The 16573-nt window shown below is 43.5% G+C and overlaps 2 protein-coding genes across 12 annotated transcripts in view; one reads left to right on the plus strand and one right to left on the minus strand.

Annotated features, from left to right (window-relative positions):
- The first annotated feature begins 74 nt into the window (after nucleotides 1-74).
- Nucleotides 75-9516, plus strand: srpx2 (sushi-repeat containing protein X-linked 2). Of its 3 annotated transcripts, none has more exons than XM_061685711.1 (10): nucleotides 75-350; nucleotides 2140-2220; nucleotides 2930-3121; nucleotides 3483-3659; nucleotides 5225-5348; nucleotides 5427-5548; nucleotides 5824-6003; nucleotides 6181-6314; nucleotides 6381-6502; nucleotides 7535-9516. In XM_061685711.1, the coding sequence occupies exons 1-10, from the start codon at nucleotides 305-307 to the stop codon at nucleotides 7716-7718; spliced, it is 1362 nt and encodes a 453-aa protein (XP_061541695.1). In that variant the 5' UTR covers nucleotides 75-304; the 3' UTR covers nucleotides 7719-9516. The 3 variants fall into 3 exon arrangements, with proteins under 3 accessions (XP_061541695.1, XP_061541696.1, XP_061541697.1); XM_061685712.1 differs by having other exon boundaries at nucleotides 7560-9516; XM_061685713.1 differs by lacking the exon at nucleotides 75-350 and having other exon boundaries at nucleotides 1970-2224.
- Nucleotides 8802-16573, minus strand: part of sytl4 (synaptotagmin-like 4) — a 22866-nt gene continuing 15094 nt past the window's right edge. For 6 of the 9 annotated variants that reach the window (XM_061685704.1, XM_061685709.1, XM_061685708.1 and 3 more), the window contains 11 exons: nucleotides 16418-16515; nucleotides 16089-16179; nucleotides 15919-16013; nucleotides 15736-15813; nucleotides 12803-12975; nucleotides 12452-12554; nucleotides 11588-11749; nucleotides 10696-10801; nucleotides 10510-10621; nucleotides 10202-10410; nucleotides 8802-9465 (listed from right to left, as the gene is read on the minus strand). In XM_061685704.1, the coding sequence (XP_061541688.1) occupies nucleotides 9314-9465; nucleotides 10202-10410; nucleotides 10510-10621; nucleotides 10696-10801; nucleotides 11588-11749; nucleotides 12452-12554; nucleotides 12803-12975; nucleotides 15736-15813; nucleotides 15919-16013; nucleotides 16089-16179; nucleotides 16418-16515 (1379 nt within the window). In that variant the 3' untranslated portion in view covers nucleotides 8802-9313. Of the gene's footprint in view, nucleotides 9466-10201; nucleotides 10411-10509; nucleotides 10622-10695; nucleotides 10802-11587; nucleotides 11750-12451; nucleotides 12555-12802; nucleotides 12976-15735; nucleotides 15814-15918; nucleotides 16014-16088; nucleotides 16180-16417; nucleotides 16516-16573 lie in introns of those variants that run through there. The other 3 variants (XM_061685703.1, XM_061685707.1, XM_061685710.1) reach the window with 3 other exon arrangements.

Genomic DNA, 16573 nt, shown 5'->3' on the forward strand with positions numbered 1-16573 from the left:
ATTTTTATTGACGAGCCGTATTCAGAGAAAAGAGACATTAGCGCCCTCCAGTGGATTTCTACTTACCACTGAAGTGACGAAGAGCTTTGAGCTGAGCTCCTGAGACAAGACAAACAAAAAGCTGCAATTTCTCACCGGAGAAAAACCAGCGGGGCTTTTTAAAAGTGGTTTTAGTGTAATTTGTCAAGGTTTTGTGGAGTGTCGACATTTTTGGGAGAGTCTGACTCGGGACGTTAACAAGAAGCTGCGCACAACTTTTTTCCCCCTCCTGCTGCCATCCTTTTGCCCGACCAGACTTTTGACTATGCCCGGGAGCCTGGTGCTCTTCTTGCTCTTTTTATATGTCACAGGTGAGTCATTGAACCTTTTATGAGGGATAGTGGCGAGTCTGTGAATATGGGCAGGCATGATCTCTCTCAGAAAAGTCGGACAAATGTCTTAGTCTTCCCCTTTATGAATAACATCTGCATTACATACAGATGTAGCGAAACGTTTTTAGGAACCCACTCCAATTTCAGGAAAACAACAGCTGGGATTCCTCAGCATTTCAGCAATAATCCAGTGCACATGGTTTAAAAAAAAAAAAAAAAAAAGAATAAATGAAGCATTTTGTTGGCAGCACTGTGGGTAAGTGGTTTGCATGTCTGCCTCAGAGTCAAGAGGTCCCTGGTTCAAATCTAGGCTCAGGGGTCGACTTTAAGATCACCTGCGACCCTAAAGAGAACAAGCGCTACAGAGAATGCACGTGTGCACGCTTTTGTGTTGATTCTCCGGTGCTTCTGAATGTGCTGACCCCTCACTTTGACGGCGTGTCCTCCAGTTAATTACACAGGGGTAGTGGGCCAAGTGTGCAACAAAAAAAAATCTCCATTTAATCCTCCAGTGAAGCTCCTGAGCTCACATTGACCGGCTGAAAGTCAAGTGTCTCAAATGCCTTGAAGAATGAAGTTATTTCAGTCCCAGCCCTGAAATAAGTCATCGATTCCAAGTTAGGAAATAAGGCACTGTATGTACACAATCATGAACCCATGTTACATAAAGTAGTTAAATTCATCAACATTAAACACATCACCTTCTCACGAGGCCCATCACGAATACTAGCTCGCATTGTGGCCTAAATAACATGCTGGTACAAACGGAGGTCACGTCACACGTGGACAAAAGAAATATGCGCACTTCCACTTTACACAAATGCTATGAAGTCATGAAACTCTCCTATTGGGCATTTACACAAAATATTAAATGTGAGGGTTGAACTAGACTCCACTGGAAACTAGTAGCTGCATTGGGAGAGAAGCAGAAACATGCTTTCGTTTTCACTTTGGACTTTGCGAGAGGTGCATTCGAGGACTGAGCTGCTGTCAGCATCTTAGTTCCACCGGTTGGATCCCATTCAGTGTGATCTAGATTGCCTGAAAGAAGGGGGGGGAAAAAAAAACAAAAAAAAAACACACTGGGATTTGGGGGGGGGGGGGGGGGCGACAACAACAACAACAACAACAACAAAAAACCAGTTTCGTGCAATCGTGGTCTACGTCCAAACGTGTCAAATCAATCGATTTCATGTTGATAAACAACGTTCACTGACACTAACCAACGTGCAGATGCATTGGCGCCCGAGCTTACTTTCTGACTCTGAAGCTCACTTTCCGGGATGTTGGCCCAGTGTCGCACTCATCAGTCAGGACAAAGTGCTGAGTGCAACAATGGACTGCCCCCTGTCGGTCAAAATCGGAACTAAACATCGATTGGACCAGTATTCATTTGGAAAAACAAAAATAAGGGTTAGGCCGCTCCAGTTCTCAGCGGCTCGTGTTTTTGATCGCTTTGTGTTAAAAGGTGCAATGAGGGGAAAAACATTTTTGTTTTATTTCTTTTTTATTTCTTTTTTTACATGCTGCTCGTCTGTTTAAGCAGTCAGCGATAGCAATTCCATATGTGTAAATGCTGGAACGTTACTGAACTTCTGCTAAAGGAAGCTTGTGCAACCGAGAATCCTCTGCATCATCAGACCAGTAAATGTCAGAAAAAGTGTCCGTGGCCAAGGAACCGCATCGTCCCCTGGAATCATCTCGACCCGAGTTTTATTATGGGTTCGTTAGCGGCCTTTTCCGCATGTTTCTGTTTCCCTGGTTGCAGCTGTGCGTGGGACCGCCGAGGAGGGCGGCGGCAACGATGACGTCGTGGACGCTGACGACGCACTCCGCCTAGACTACACCCGTATGTATGCAAATGACGCAGTCGCCTCGAGTAGTCGCAATATGAAAGTAGAATTAAAAACGAATAATAGTCTCTCGCGTACCACCCTTTGAGACTCACTGCCCTTAGACCATCCATAACAATGTATTTATTATAAATGTGCATTAGTGCCAATAAAGGACTCCTCCCTAATAAACACCTTACCTGTAATAATCGCCCAGGACTGGTAATTTATTACAAAAGAGGAAGATAATGATATAATACCCTTATTTATTATAGAGTAAGTATCTTCCGTTTATGCACAAAGAAGAGCTGATCTATATGTTTGCGTGTACGCCGGGGTGTCAAACTCGTTTTTTGTCATGGGCCACATTGTGGTTATGACTTCCCGTTATGACTCTGAACCCGTCTAAATGAATTCTCACCTCATATAATTACAAATGAAAACAATGATGGACAACTCGTTTTGAAAATGTTCAACTAGAATGAAATTTACAAGGAGGAACGGTAACAAAAAAGGCTTGCAATATTGCAACATTGTTACAAGTGAAAACAATTTGCAATTTTGATATTTTCGCAAGAAACATGAAGTCGGCGCATATGATTCGCATTCACGGGCCACGTAAAATGACGCGGCGGCTCGGATCTGGCTCCCCGGCCACCAGTTGGACACCTGCGGTTTACAGTATATTGTACCTACACGTTAAACACGGCTTCTCTGTGCCGTCAGAACTTCACTGGTGCCACGCGCCGCGCCTCGTCAACGGCGAGCTGTCCTGCCACTCCCCCCGAGGCCGAGCGTATCGGACCACGCAGGGCACCCGCTGCAACATGAGCTGCGACCGAGGCTACCGCCTGATAGGCCGGAGCTCCATCCAGTGCCTCGCCGACCGCCGCTGGTCCGGCACCGCTGTCTGCCGCAGTGAGTGGAAGTCACCCTTAAGATATCACAGTACGGAGGATCATAAAGCATCAACACCGCGCAAGCTAGCACGTACACAACCGTGAACCTAAGTTACATAAACAACACAAACAAACCACCTTCACATGAGGATCATCAATCGTACTAGCTAGCGTACTAGCCTAAACAACACGCTAGCTCAACTTGACTTGACGTCACATAAGGGGCGGAGCCAGGCGGTGGCCAGGAGTGCGGTCACCATACACTGAAGGGTGGCCCTAAACTGTAAAAACGTTTCAAAACGATTGCTCCAAGCCTCAGCTTTTCCGTGACCGAACATCGTATCATCCCAGCTTCAAAGCGATGTCGATGTTTTTTGCAGAGATGCGATGCAGCGTGTTGCCGCTCATTCCGCACGGCAGATACACGTGCACGCAGGGCTTCGTGGCGGACTCCAGGTGCGACTTCACCTGCACGCCCGGCCGCCGCATCGAGGGGGAGCACAGCCGCACGTGCCGGCATGGCGGGACGTGGAGCGGCGTGCAGCCCATTTGTTCAGGTACTCTACGCGAGCACGGGGCAAAATGACTCAAGCTCTGTACTTAAGTAGAAGTGCAGACGTGTTTTAAAAATAAATAAATTAAAAAAAAAAAAAAAAAAAAGAAAATATATATTTTTTAAAAGTAGATGTATTGATTTAAATTGTGTATTTAAGTAAAAGTAAAAAAAAAAAAAAAAAAAAAAGTACAGATTCTGAAATGTACTTAAAGTACAAAAGTAAAGTTTTTACTGGCAATTATACTGTGCAGTAAGTCCAGATCTCAACTGCGGTTGAACTTAGGGCTGCTGGTATCGAATATTTTTTAGAATCAATTATTCTACCTATTAGCCCAATTGTGAACAAGAAAATGTGCATCTGAGGCGCAGGTATTCTTGTTGTCCACTTAGGGTCGCCATGCTCACGTTCCACACGATAATTCATGTCTGTGACTTTTAGTGTGTGTGGGTTTAACTCAGTCACTGCCAGCTTTCCCAGTCAACATGGATATTTGACTTCTCAAGCCGTCAATGGCAGTGAATGTGTTTTTCCAAAGGCGGGGCCTGACCTGGTGAATGACGTGGGAGTCGGCGCACGCGAGCGGAGAGTTGGCCGTTGTGAGCCCAAGCTCGCGGCTGCCTCGCGGTCATTAGCCAAACGTTAGCCAGTCCGCGTGTTGTGTTACGTTGCTTATTTCCGCTTTGCAGTACACACATAGATAGCGTGCGAAATGATCCCAAACTTTGACCACTCATTCTTTTACACACGCCATCGCTGGCAACGTATTTCAACATGGAGTGGTGCGTGAGGCTGCAGTAATATTGGTCCAAGCGGAAAAGTGATGACTGTGAAGCTTTGAAGGCAGAGATTTTGCTTTGACTTTTTTTTTTTGTAATCAAAAGGTGGGAGTAAAAGTAAAAAGTCATCAGAAAAATAAAGTACTCAAGTAAAGTACTGGTAGCTGAAAAATCTGTCCATAAGAGACACAAAAGTGCACTGTGAGGGATGAGGAATTTCACGACTTTTGATAGCTTCAATCTGCTGCCGTAAAATGGAACTAAACTCAGTCCATCTGCTTTGCTGACTTGTGGTGTTTTTTTTTTTTTTTTTTTTTTTTTTAAACTTCACAAGCGCAGCTCTCTCGGGACTCAGTTTCACTAAAGTAAACATATTTCCTCTCACGCTGCTAATGGAATCCAAAGCGGGAGTCACTCAGTCCACATTTCCTTAAAGCAGTTGTTCTCAAAATGGAGGTCTGCGAGCTGCAGCTTGGACTTCTGCAAAATTGTTGACAATAAGTTATTATTTTGTGTGTGTGTGCACACCTACATATGGGAACAACAATAAAATAAAATGAACGACTACTAAAACAATGACTCCACCTTTGGGCCAATTAAAAGCTTTGATGTGATTATGACGCACCATCACATAAATGTGGAATCGATTTTTAGAAAATAAAAAGGTTTTATTACAGGATCAAAGTCATACTTTCATCCGGTTGTATTTCAACTGTCTCTTAATATCAACTATTGCGACTTCATCTTGGAAAGAAACATTTACGTAATGACTTTTATTTCTGATTTCAGATACAGAACCTCCCAAAATGAGGTGCCCGAGATCCAGAATCAAGGTAGCGGAACCTGCAAAACTGACTGCCAGAGTGACTTGGGATGCACCGGTGGCCACAGACACAGCCGATAAAATACTCGAGTATGTCCCTGTTGAACCTTGATGACCTTTTTCCCTGTTTGCGATGGAATGAAAAGTTCAACCTTGTTCTCTCCGTAGCGTGATCCTCGTGGGCCAGGAGCCCGGCACTGACTTTAAGGAGGGAGCCAACATCATCCGCTACAAAGTCTACGATCAAGCCAGAAACAGAGCTGCCTGCAAGTTTATCATTCGGGTCGAAGGTGAGCAGACGACGCGCTTAAAGCACATCCACACTCCAATGCCGAGAGGGTTTTCTATACGTTTTATGCTCGTCATTTTTGGGTGCGTTCAATTAGGGCTGCGACGACGAATCGAAGAACTCAACTCAACTGGGCCCGTTTAGTTGAACACCGAGCTGCCATCGATGCATATAATAATATACGTTATTTTTAGTAAAGGGCCAATTCGGCGAAATGTGAGAATTCGGGCGTCAGTGAATTATAAAAGCAGCCCGCCGTGTCCCCCTTCCTTCCAGTCAGGAGATGCCCCGCCCTGCCCCCCCCGATGCACGGCTCGCTCGCCTGCTCCTCCGACGTCACCAACTACGGCGCCGCGTGCGTCCACCTCTGCGACGGCGGGTACGAGCGCAGGGGCGCGGCCAGTCGGGTTTGCCAGTTTGACGGCAGCTGGAGCGACGGCCCTGCGGAGTGCGCTCGTGAGTACCAAGTACAGTTGAACCCCGCTTACTTGTGTTTTTCTATTTCAAAACATTATTTCTATAGTCTCTCCCAGTCCATATCCCCCGCGAATAGCGGGGGGGTCCACTGTACATGCTATCAGGGTTATTACATTCATCCATCCGTTATTTTGTCATCAACCTCGTGTGTTTTAGCCATGGCGATCGAGTCGGATGTGAAAACGGCGTCGGCTCTGCTGCGTCAGTTTTTCCAGAAGAGGCGCCTTCTCATCCTGTCCGCGCCCGACATCACCGACCCGGAGTACCACCTGCAGAACGTCATGTTACAAGTGAGGTGAACGTCCTTGGCTGCAGATAACCCCGAAAGGCATGCAATCCATTCAATCTTTCCGCAGAAAGCAGACTGCGGATTACAACTGCGCCACGTGACGCTCATCGAGCTGCTGGGCTCGTCGCCGCGCGAGACGGGACGCATCAAGGAGAACAACTTGACCTCGGCGGTCATCGACGAGTTGAGGTAAAGTCGAGAGAAACTCCGACTGGATTCGAATAACTCCGCCTTTGGAAGTATCGTACTGCCGAAGTGTACACTCAGTAACGTGAATACACGCACATATTTGCGCTCTCACTCGCTACATTGTGCGTTGGCGCCATCTTGTGGCAGAATGTTGAGGTGAAGGGAGGAACTTCATTTAGTCAGGCCATAGCCTTGTCTATTAGGAAGAAAATGCTTTGTCACCATCTTGTGGCATCTATAGCCAATTAAAAACAGTTTTTTTTTGGGGGGGGGGTCATCAATTACTTGCAGACTTTTGCTATTCACAGCACAGGTTGGTCCTTATATTCACCCTGTATAATTACATGTGTATATATATATATATTTTTTAATTAGAAAATTGTGTTAACCCTAGTAACATTCAACTTTAAACATTCTAGCAGTAATGGCTCCAAAGACGGGGCATATACAGTCGGTACGGAATGTATTCAGACCCACTTCAATCTTTCACTCTTTGTTATATTGCAGCCATTTGCTAAGATCATTTAAGTTCATTTTTTCCCTCATTAATGTACACACAGCACCCCATATTGACAGAAAAAAAAAAAAAACGAAACAAGAATTGTTGAAATAAAAGGGTGGTTGTACTAAATACTGAGCAAAGGGTCTGACTACTTAAAGCCGTGATATTTCAGTATTTCTTTTTTTAATAAATCAGCAAAAACAATTGCGTTCTTTTGTGTACACATTGAGGAAATGAACTTGATTTTAGCAAATGGTGCAATATAACAAAGAGTGAACAATTTAAGGGGGTCTGAATACATTCCGTACCCACTGGATGAACAGAATCACTTATTCAGCCAAGTAGAGGCAAATACTGTATATAGACTTTCCACCAGCCAATCCAATTTGCGTGGCGGCACGACTCACTTTTCCAGACTGGAAAATGCTCTCATCGAGCCCACGGCAGACACACTCACACACACTAATCCCACGTCTGACTCGGTGCCTAATATCGGATTCCGTCGGATTTGAACGATTTTCCCCCCGCAGGCTCACATTCCGAATCTCCCGGCAGTACTTCAGCATGGTTCTGGTGGACAAGCTGGGGCTGGATCGGGAGCGCTTCATCAACCCCCTGGCGTCGGAGGAGCTCTTCTCCTACATCGACAGTTTCGTGCTGGACGAAGACGAGCGGGAGAAGCTCGAGCTCCACAGGGACTTCTGTGATTCCTAAAGTCAGGAAATAGAGAGAGAGAGAGAGAGAGAGAGAGAGACTGACAAAGTGACATGCTCATCGGGTCATGAAAATGAGGAGAGTGCTGAGAAAGGGCCGGATGGGCGTGGGGCAGGAGGAAAGGTACACGGTTCTGACCTCCCACGCTAAAGTGCTTCGTGCTCATCATCAATAGAAGTCACTTAACGAAATAGAGCACAACACACATCTGCAGTACTTGCATACTCAAAACACTCCTATCCCAAATCAAGTTTCTCCACCTACATCGGAAATGCCATTAATCCATTTTAGCCTTCCAAAAACACCCCAGAATTTTGTATACATTTTTTTCTCCAACAAAATAGCACTGCACAATATTGTAATGTATAAAAGCATACAGCAATAACAAAATAGAATGTAAAGAAAGCGTTTTGGCCCCCCCACACTTCACTTTCATCGAACTTAAATGGTTTTTTTTTTTTGCTTTAACGCCCTTGACTTCATCAAGTCCTTCTGCTTCACTTAGCAACTTGACAAGAGTTCCCAATGATGACACGCTGTAAAAATGCAAAGTCAAGTTGGAGCGGCCACGTCAACCCAAGTACGACGTCGCAAAGATTTAGAAAATCAGGTGAAATAGAATTTTTTTTCTGCAAGGAATGAATTTAAAAAAATAAAAAAGGCCTCTTGGGGAAACGCTTTTATGTTGTAATGCCTATAGAAAATCTGGTAAAGAAAAACAAACAAAAAAAACCAAGCAAAACGGTACAAAACCCTTCAAATTAGAGTAAAACAGTATTCTTGATTACTGTATTTCTCAATCTATCTCCTCCTTTCCCTCATCTGCTACTCGGGGAACTCTTCTACGATCAGTTGACAAGTTTCAGTTATAAATATCCACTAACATGCGCTTATGGGCCTAAATTCTGAGGGATTCTTAAAGTCGAGCCGTTAAAATTACAGCGACGTCACTTCCCTTCAAAATTCGACTTAAACAACGCAAATGGAACATTATCGGTGTGAGGCGCAGTGTAGACAGTAGACAAGGTCATGTGGAGGTCAGATGAGATCAAATCAAGTTCTCAAGTCGAGATACAACAAAAATAATCCATAAATGTTTGGTCAATGTTTATTGGCTGAATAGGATAGTCGAGGCAACTTCGAAGTAACCACGGGTTAAAAATCTCATCCATCTGCAACTTGTTTCCAACAAAGACTTTACAACCCTTGTACAAATAGTTTCTATATTGGTAACAAACAGCAATCGCTATATAAAATAGATGAGCGCAATTGGTTGTGCAGATTACAATATAAATTGCTTTACACCATCACAACCTTTTGACACTTTCTGTGTGGTTGCGGTTTAAAAACAAAGCAAGTGAGAGTGTTCCTAAAATAATCCCACATTTGAGTAATCTTTGGCACATTTGTCATCAGAAACATGTCAAAACTCGAGCCCAATGAGTGGGAAGCCAAAGCCTCCTCACAGCCAATCGGCTGCATGTCCCGTCCTGTCGCTAGGCGAGTTTCTGTTCTTGCAAAATAAACATAATTGCACACAATCAAATTGTTTCTGACCCAACATTTTTTTTCTCTCGCAAAAGATCCCAGCGTCCTCATTTGCCCTTCTTCTTCTTCCTCATGGTGGTACGCAAGGGAAGAGTGCCCTCTGCCCATGAGTCGGGGTACTGCATCATCTTCTGCCACAGGCTGACCTCTTCTCCAACCGAATCCATCCCAACTTCATCGTTTCCCATTTTGACACTGCCTGAGGGGGGGAAAGGGGTGGCAGGTTGTTAAATTGTAGTGAAAATGACATTTCACGAGCACAAAAAATACATTCATGGTTCAAACACCTGCGTTGTGAATTTTGCCGTGAATAGGCTTTTTAAAGAACAACAAGTGGTGCAAAACGTACTGCGACACTGAATAATCAGACATGTGCATTCTGAAGTTTACAAAAGGTCAAATTGGTGCACTTTAAAATTAAGATAATTTGTGAAAGCTCAATCTTGTGTTCTTATAACAGTGGAAATCTATGACAAATTGATGCGCCCCAAAAAGGTTGATAAGATCCTCAGCTTATTTCAACATATAGCGGACCCTGCATTTTCATGGTTCGGTATTAGCAAACTAACCAAATGGTGGAGTTTTGGGGAGGAACCTATCCCCGTTATTTGTGGCAACCCTGTATTTCTTAACGTGATACGGTTTTTCTTTTCAAAATATTTTTATTCAAGGGGCTTCAATTATGTCCGGATTTTTGCTATTTGGGGTTGGGCTCGGTCCCCAACCACGCCGATTGAGGGGTCCACTTTAGTTCCTTGACACCAAGGAATCATTTTGTGGTCAAACGATATAAAATATGAGTCTCACTTTTTGTATTTTATTATTTTTTTTTTAAAATTAAACGACTGACACAAAATTCAGTTATCCACACTATTCTAATCGATTCAAAAGAACCTGTACAACAAGTCCAATTGGCTGAATGGCCAGCGTTTTACCTTTGCCACAGCTGAGGCGCACTCCTCCGAGGAATTCATTGCTCAACATGGGCTCTCTGTCCCACACGGTCAGTTCCAGACACATGCACGTCAGCTGCTCCAGCGACAGCTCCTTGTACACAAACGTGTGGTTGTAGTGAGGATTCAGGTTCTTCTTCATGACGGGCGTCTTTCTCTTAGTCGTCTTTGATTTAGACGGGAACAAGTAGCTGAAAAGGCACAGCAAAAATAAATAAATAAATAAAAAAGGTTGGGGGGGGAGACAATTGTCATCATAGGAATGGCTCAGAGTCGTGTTTCTATCGCACCCCTTTACAAAGCTATCAGATGTCCCTCCTCCTCCCTTCATGGCCATCAAATTCTTTGCCTCCTTAATCAAGACGTGGAGCTCCCCGCTTTCCGCCTCCACTACCTTTTTGCCTGGAGGGGGAGCGAGAATCTTGAGTTTAAGAGCGGCCAGCATGGCCATAAATCAGCTTTGCCCGCAGCGTCACCTTTGAATTTCTGCACCCGGGGGGCTTTAGGTGTGACGAACTTCAAGGAGATCACCATCTCTCCTTTGAAATGAGTGAAGGCCGACGCTGGTATGCAGCACGGAGCCTTGAAGGGAAACGAGTACATTTCTTTACATGATGAAAGCTGATTTGGATTAGGAATTAACCATTCCATACTTTTCATTTCTATTATGACACTGGCCAAGGATAGCCTCACAAAAAAAATTATGAACTGAAGATGAAGGAGTATGACAAAATGGATGATTACTAGTTGCTTAGAAATGGGAACATTGTTTTTCACCATTCATTTTGGATAAAAATCTACTAAACCTCTGTATAACTTCTGATCCTTATGTTTAGCATGTATGATAATCATTCTGATGTTGTTTTATGCTTTTGAAATTCCCTTCCAAGACCAACAGGTCCTATGCAAACATATGCTAATGTGGCGAATATACAGACAGTTCTCAGTACTGTTTGAAGCAAGTTTCTGTGTCCCTTCCCCCCCCAAAAGGGAGGTTAAGTTTCAAGATTTCAACCATTACCACCACTGTCCTTGATTTAACACACTGGTAACTCAAATCTATTATAGGAGACCTCTCGATTGTGACTGAGAAGAGCCTCAGTACCAAAGTGCTACTTTGTAGCACCTATACAAATTTTTTATTTTTTTTTATAAATATCATTAACAGGAAGTCGTCAAATTTCAGGGTAAAATAATTACATTTAGGGTATTTTTATGGCTGTCAAACATCAAAATAGGTCAAATTTGCCCCGCAGAATACACAAGACCGAAGGAGGGGGGGGGGAGAAAAAAAAAGAAAACTCAGGGCTACGCAGTGGTAAAATACAGATTTTCTTTTCGAAATTAGAACAGTTGGTCCTTGTTGACCTTTGTCATGAGGGGCATGCATTCCTCGTGCGGGGAGTCCAGGTCGCAGCAGTCCAGAGCGATCTCGACCTCTCCCAGGAAAGGGTTGCTGCTGAGATGGCCGTGATGCCACACCGATATCAGCATGCTTCGAGTTAGCAGCTGATTCCGCCGAATGGAGTACTAATTGTGGAGGAGACAATGAATGGGACAATTGCATCCGAGGGCACTATCACGCAGAAAACACCCACATCCTCCATTGGTGCGACGGCCCCTGTTGTCACATCAAAGTCCAAAGGTAAGCAGAGCCGCAATGTGTTTTGTTGGACGCACAAATCAGCACAAGCTTCCAATTAGCAGCACATCGTTGATTACTTGAAGTTGACAGTTGGATGCGTGCGTTTGCCATATACAGTATGAAGTGCTACCTCCATGAGTGAAAATGCTTTCATTGTCTTAACAGGGGCTCGCTAGATTATAATAGATTAATAGGTCCGTTTTTCAGGGAATACCAAAAAAGTAAAATCCACGAATAGGCGACTTCAAAAATGCCGAACAACAAAAAAATTTGATATTTCCCTGACAGATAAGTAGATACATTCCACACAAAATAATCTGCAAACTAGCGTGGCCGCATTAGGCCAACTGGAATATAGCGGGGGAAATACAGTAGGTCTAGCCAATGTCCATCTGAGCACTTTGGTTATACGGCCCAATTCAAACAGACTCTCCACTGGGAGTCAGGACCTGAGTCAACACTGACAAGAGCTACTGTAAATCAATCGTCGTCCTAAGGCCTCCGTAGGTGTGATGAGGAGTCGCATTGCCAGCCAGGCAATGAGTCCATAAAACCCACAGAACAGGAGGCGTTCGTCTGAAGAGTACCTTGAAAGTTTCTTCGTAGACTGGGTCGCAGGTGTGCCTCTTGATGGTGGTCTTCCTCTTGCTCTGACGAGATTTGTCGGGGAGGAGGTAACATTTGACGTAACTGAGAAACGATAAGAAACAGCTCTGTTTTCTCCATGCTAACTTTTCTCACATGACTGCATTTCTGGACGCGTTTGTTGACATTCAATTTCCCCGTGCACTTAAGCACACAGCCAGCGGCCGCTTATCTCCGCCGAGTGTGTACAGAAGAGAAAAAGTGTACGTTTCGCAGCCATCTCAAATGTTTGAACACGAGCAGTGCAATGGTTGTGGCTCACGGGATGAAATGGAAAACACTGTCATACTTACGGGTTGGAAAACTGCCGTAGCGTATCGCCATAGGCCAGCTTGCGGCACTCCTTAATTAAGACCTGCAGGCTCTGGGTGGGCTCGTCGTAGAACATGGTGAAGACCACCTCCCCTCTCACGTCCACGCTGTAATTGTCTCCAGAGTCACTGTAAATGCTCGTCATGCTCGTGCTCTGCGAGGAGTTCAGGTTTTGTGAGGTAATTCCTGGTCTTGCTGAGTTAAGTTAGTGACACCAAATATTGGATTTGGACAGATACGCCTTTAAGACTTTATGCATGAGTTCAGCTTTAAAGCTAAGGTAAACCCACATTTTAAATATTTTTTTTTATTTTTTTTTGCAAGAATATGTTGTAGGCGCCACCATGAAATCAGAATACGGTTGTCTGGTTATTGCGTTCGTGGAATGAGAATGAAACAGAATAATTCATCATCATTCACCAGCAAACTCTGGGCATGGCAATATCACCCTCTGCCGGTAACCAAAATTAACATCGCACCTACCCCCGCGATGGTTACGTACATCAGGTGACCAAACCTGGAAAACAGGTTTGCGGACTCTCTGTGTATGCTGCGGGTTGCTGACATGATCATTGGAACCTGAACTTGCTAAAATGTTGTTCAAACGTTTATGTCAACAACCGCAGCATACACAGGGAGTCACTTTTTCAGAGTTTCAGAGCTGACTCGGTAAGATGCAGTAATATTCTGCATTTTTTTTTGGAAAGGCTCAAGAATATATGCCTGTCACTTTTGTTATATTGTCTTATGTGTATCGCTCCACTGTTCGTGTTCAAATACCCATTGCTTAAAAGGGACATAACACCGTGACACTGACACCAATGAAGTTGGGACGTTGTGTTAAACAAATAAAAACATAATACAATGATTTGCAAATCATGTTCCACCTATATTTAATTGAATACACTACAAAGACAAGATATTTAATGTTCAAACTGATCAACTTGATTGTTTTCAGCAAATAATCATGAACTTAGAATTTTATGGCTGCAACACATTGCAAAAACGCTGGGACAGGTGGCAAAAAAGACAGAAGTTAAAGAATGCTCATCAAACACTTGTTTGGAACATCCCACAGGTGAGCAGGCTAATTGGGAACAGGTGAGTGCCATGATTGGGTAGAAAAGGAGCTTCCCTGAATTGCTCAGTCATTCACAAGCAAAGATGAGGCGAGGTTCACCTCTTTGTGAACAAGTGCGTGAGAAAATAGTCCAACAGTTTAAGGGCAATGTTCCTCAAAGTACTATTGCAAGGAATTTAGGAATTTCATCATCTACGGTCCATAATGTCATCAAAAGGTTCAGAGAATCTGGAGAAATCACTGCATGTAAGCGGCAAGGCCGAAAACCAACATTAAATGCCAGTGACCTTCGATCCCTCGGGCGGCACTGCATCAAAAACCGACATCGGTGTGTCAAGGATATCACCGCGTGGTCTTAGGAAAACTTCAGAAAACCAATGCCAGTAAATACGGTTCGGCGCTACATCCCTAAGTGCAACTTGAAACTGTACTATGCAAAGCAAAAGCCATTTATCAACAACACCCAGAAACGCCGCCGGCTTCTCTGGGCCCGAGCTCATCTAAGATGGACTGACGCAAAGTGGAAAAGTGTTCTGTGGTCCGACGAATCCACATTTCAAATTGTTTTTGGAAATTGTGGACGTCGTGTCCTCCGGGCCAAAGATGAAAATAACCATCCGGACTGTTATGGACGCAAAGTTCAAAAGTGATGTGATGGTATGGGGCTGTGTTAGTGCCAATGGCATGGGTAACTTGCACATCTGTGAAGGCAGCATTAATGCTGAAAGGTACATACAGGTTTTGGAGAAACATATGCTGCCAACCAAGCAACATAGTTTTGATGGACGCCCTTGCTTATTTCAGCAATGCCAAACCACATTCTCTTACAACAGCGTGGCTTCGTAGTAAATGAGTGCGGGTACTAGACTGGCCTGCCTGCAGTCCAGACCTGTCTCCCATTGGAAATGTGTGGCGTAATGTGAAGCGTAAAAGACGACAACGGAGACCCCGGACTGTTGAACAGCTGAAGCTGTACATCGAGCAAGAATGGGAAAGAATTCCACCTACAAAGCTTCAACAATGAATGTCCTCAGTTCCCAAACGTTTATTGAATGTTGTAAAAAGAAAAGGTGATGCAACACAGTGGTAAACATGACCCTGTCCCAGCTTTTTTGCAACGTGTTCCAGCCATAAAATTCCAAGCTCATGATTATTTGCTAAAAACAAAGTTTATCAGTTTGAACATTGAATATCTTGTCTTTGTAGTGTATTCAATTAAATATAGGTTAAACATGATTGGCAAATCATTGTATTCTGTTTTTATTTAGGTTTAACACAACGTACCAACTTCATTGGAATAGGGGTTGTGTTTTTTGTTAGCATTAAGCTAAACAGACTATTAAGGCAAACCTATGTGGTGGTCTTAAATACACATGTAATCGTCTTTGTTCTGTTTAATTTGACAAACTCAACTTGGAGTGGTGATGAACAGGTCAAAGCCTCTTTTTTTTTTTTTTTTTTTTTTTAAGAGTTCACTATCTGCCAAACTGCTGATTGTAAGGAGAGTTGAGTTCACTGCCACCATACAACGCTTGAATCTCACATTTTTGCTTGGAAGTCAAAGCAAAAAAAATAAAAAATAAAAAATCTGAACGACAATTCTCATCTCGAAAAAGTGCAGTCGGGTCAATTGTATCTCAAGGTACCGCTATACCTCCTTGGCACAGATTACTACTTTCCCATTAGTCAGGGCTTTGGTACCATCTTAGAGCATTACAGTAGGATAGGGCGCCACAGGAAAAAACAAAGTGGACCGTGACTAGGCGGGGGTTCACAGTACAGCTAACCAGAACAGATCAAAAGGAAGTGTACGTTAAAATATTACTAACTTACCCTTAAACTTGAAGAACTGGAAGCCATCGCACTTTTATGAAAGTTAACCAAGCTGTCAATGTCTTCCTCTTCATCGTCCTGTCAAATCATCATCAATAACATCACTTCACACATTTACGACTTTGCCACATAATCCAATTTTTTAAAGAAATTTAACAATAAGCATAAAATGGCAATACTCACTTGCATGTCTAAATCTGGAACAGATTGGCTCCTGTTTCCCATTGGTAATGCTAAATTGTCCCGATTGTCATGCAAATCCAGTGTTGATAGGTGTTCTGTTGTGAATGTGCAGAGCGGAACATCATCTCTCTCACTATGAGGGGCAACAAAACTGACAATAAGACGCTTACCGGGAGGACTTTGAATACGACTGACGCTCTTCTTGAAAAGTTTCTGAACATCCAACTCAGGGGTGGGACCCAATTGTTTTATTTCTGGGACCTACAGTAGCATAGACAGCCAAAACAGCAGAATTAAAGCAGAGTCAAACATTACCAGTGCCTGTTGTCACCACACAACATTGTGGAGTTTTTTTATTTTATTAAATTTTTTTTTTTTTTTTTTTTAAATCATTGGGGTAAATTTCACTAAAGCATGACACAGAAATGTTATTAAAACACCAGGGAACTGTTTTGCAATGTCAAAAGATGCATGAAATATCTCCTACTATTCGACTTACTTGCATGTCCAAACCGTGTACAAATTGTCGCTTGACAGCTACTGGGACCTCGTGAGAATCAGGTTGATCATAAACATCCAGACCATATTTGACACCTTCTGCCATGAACATGAGTTACAACCAAATTCTCTCTGCATTGTGGGGAAAACAATATCA

The sequence above is a fragment of the Phycodurus eques genome, chromosome 9 (genome assembly GCF_024500275.1).
Source record: "Phycodurus eques isolate BA_2022a chromosome 9, UOR_Pequ_1.1, whole genome shotgun sequence".
NCBI classification, from domain to species: domain Eukaryota; kingdom Metazoa; phylum Chordata; class Actinopteri; order Syngnathiformes; family Syngnathidae; genus Phycodurus; species Phycodurus eques.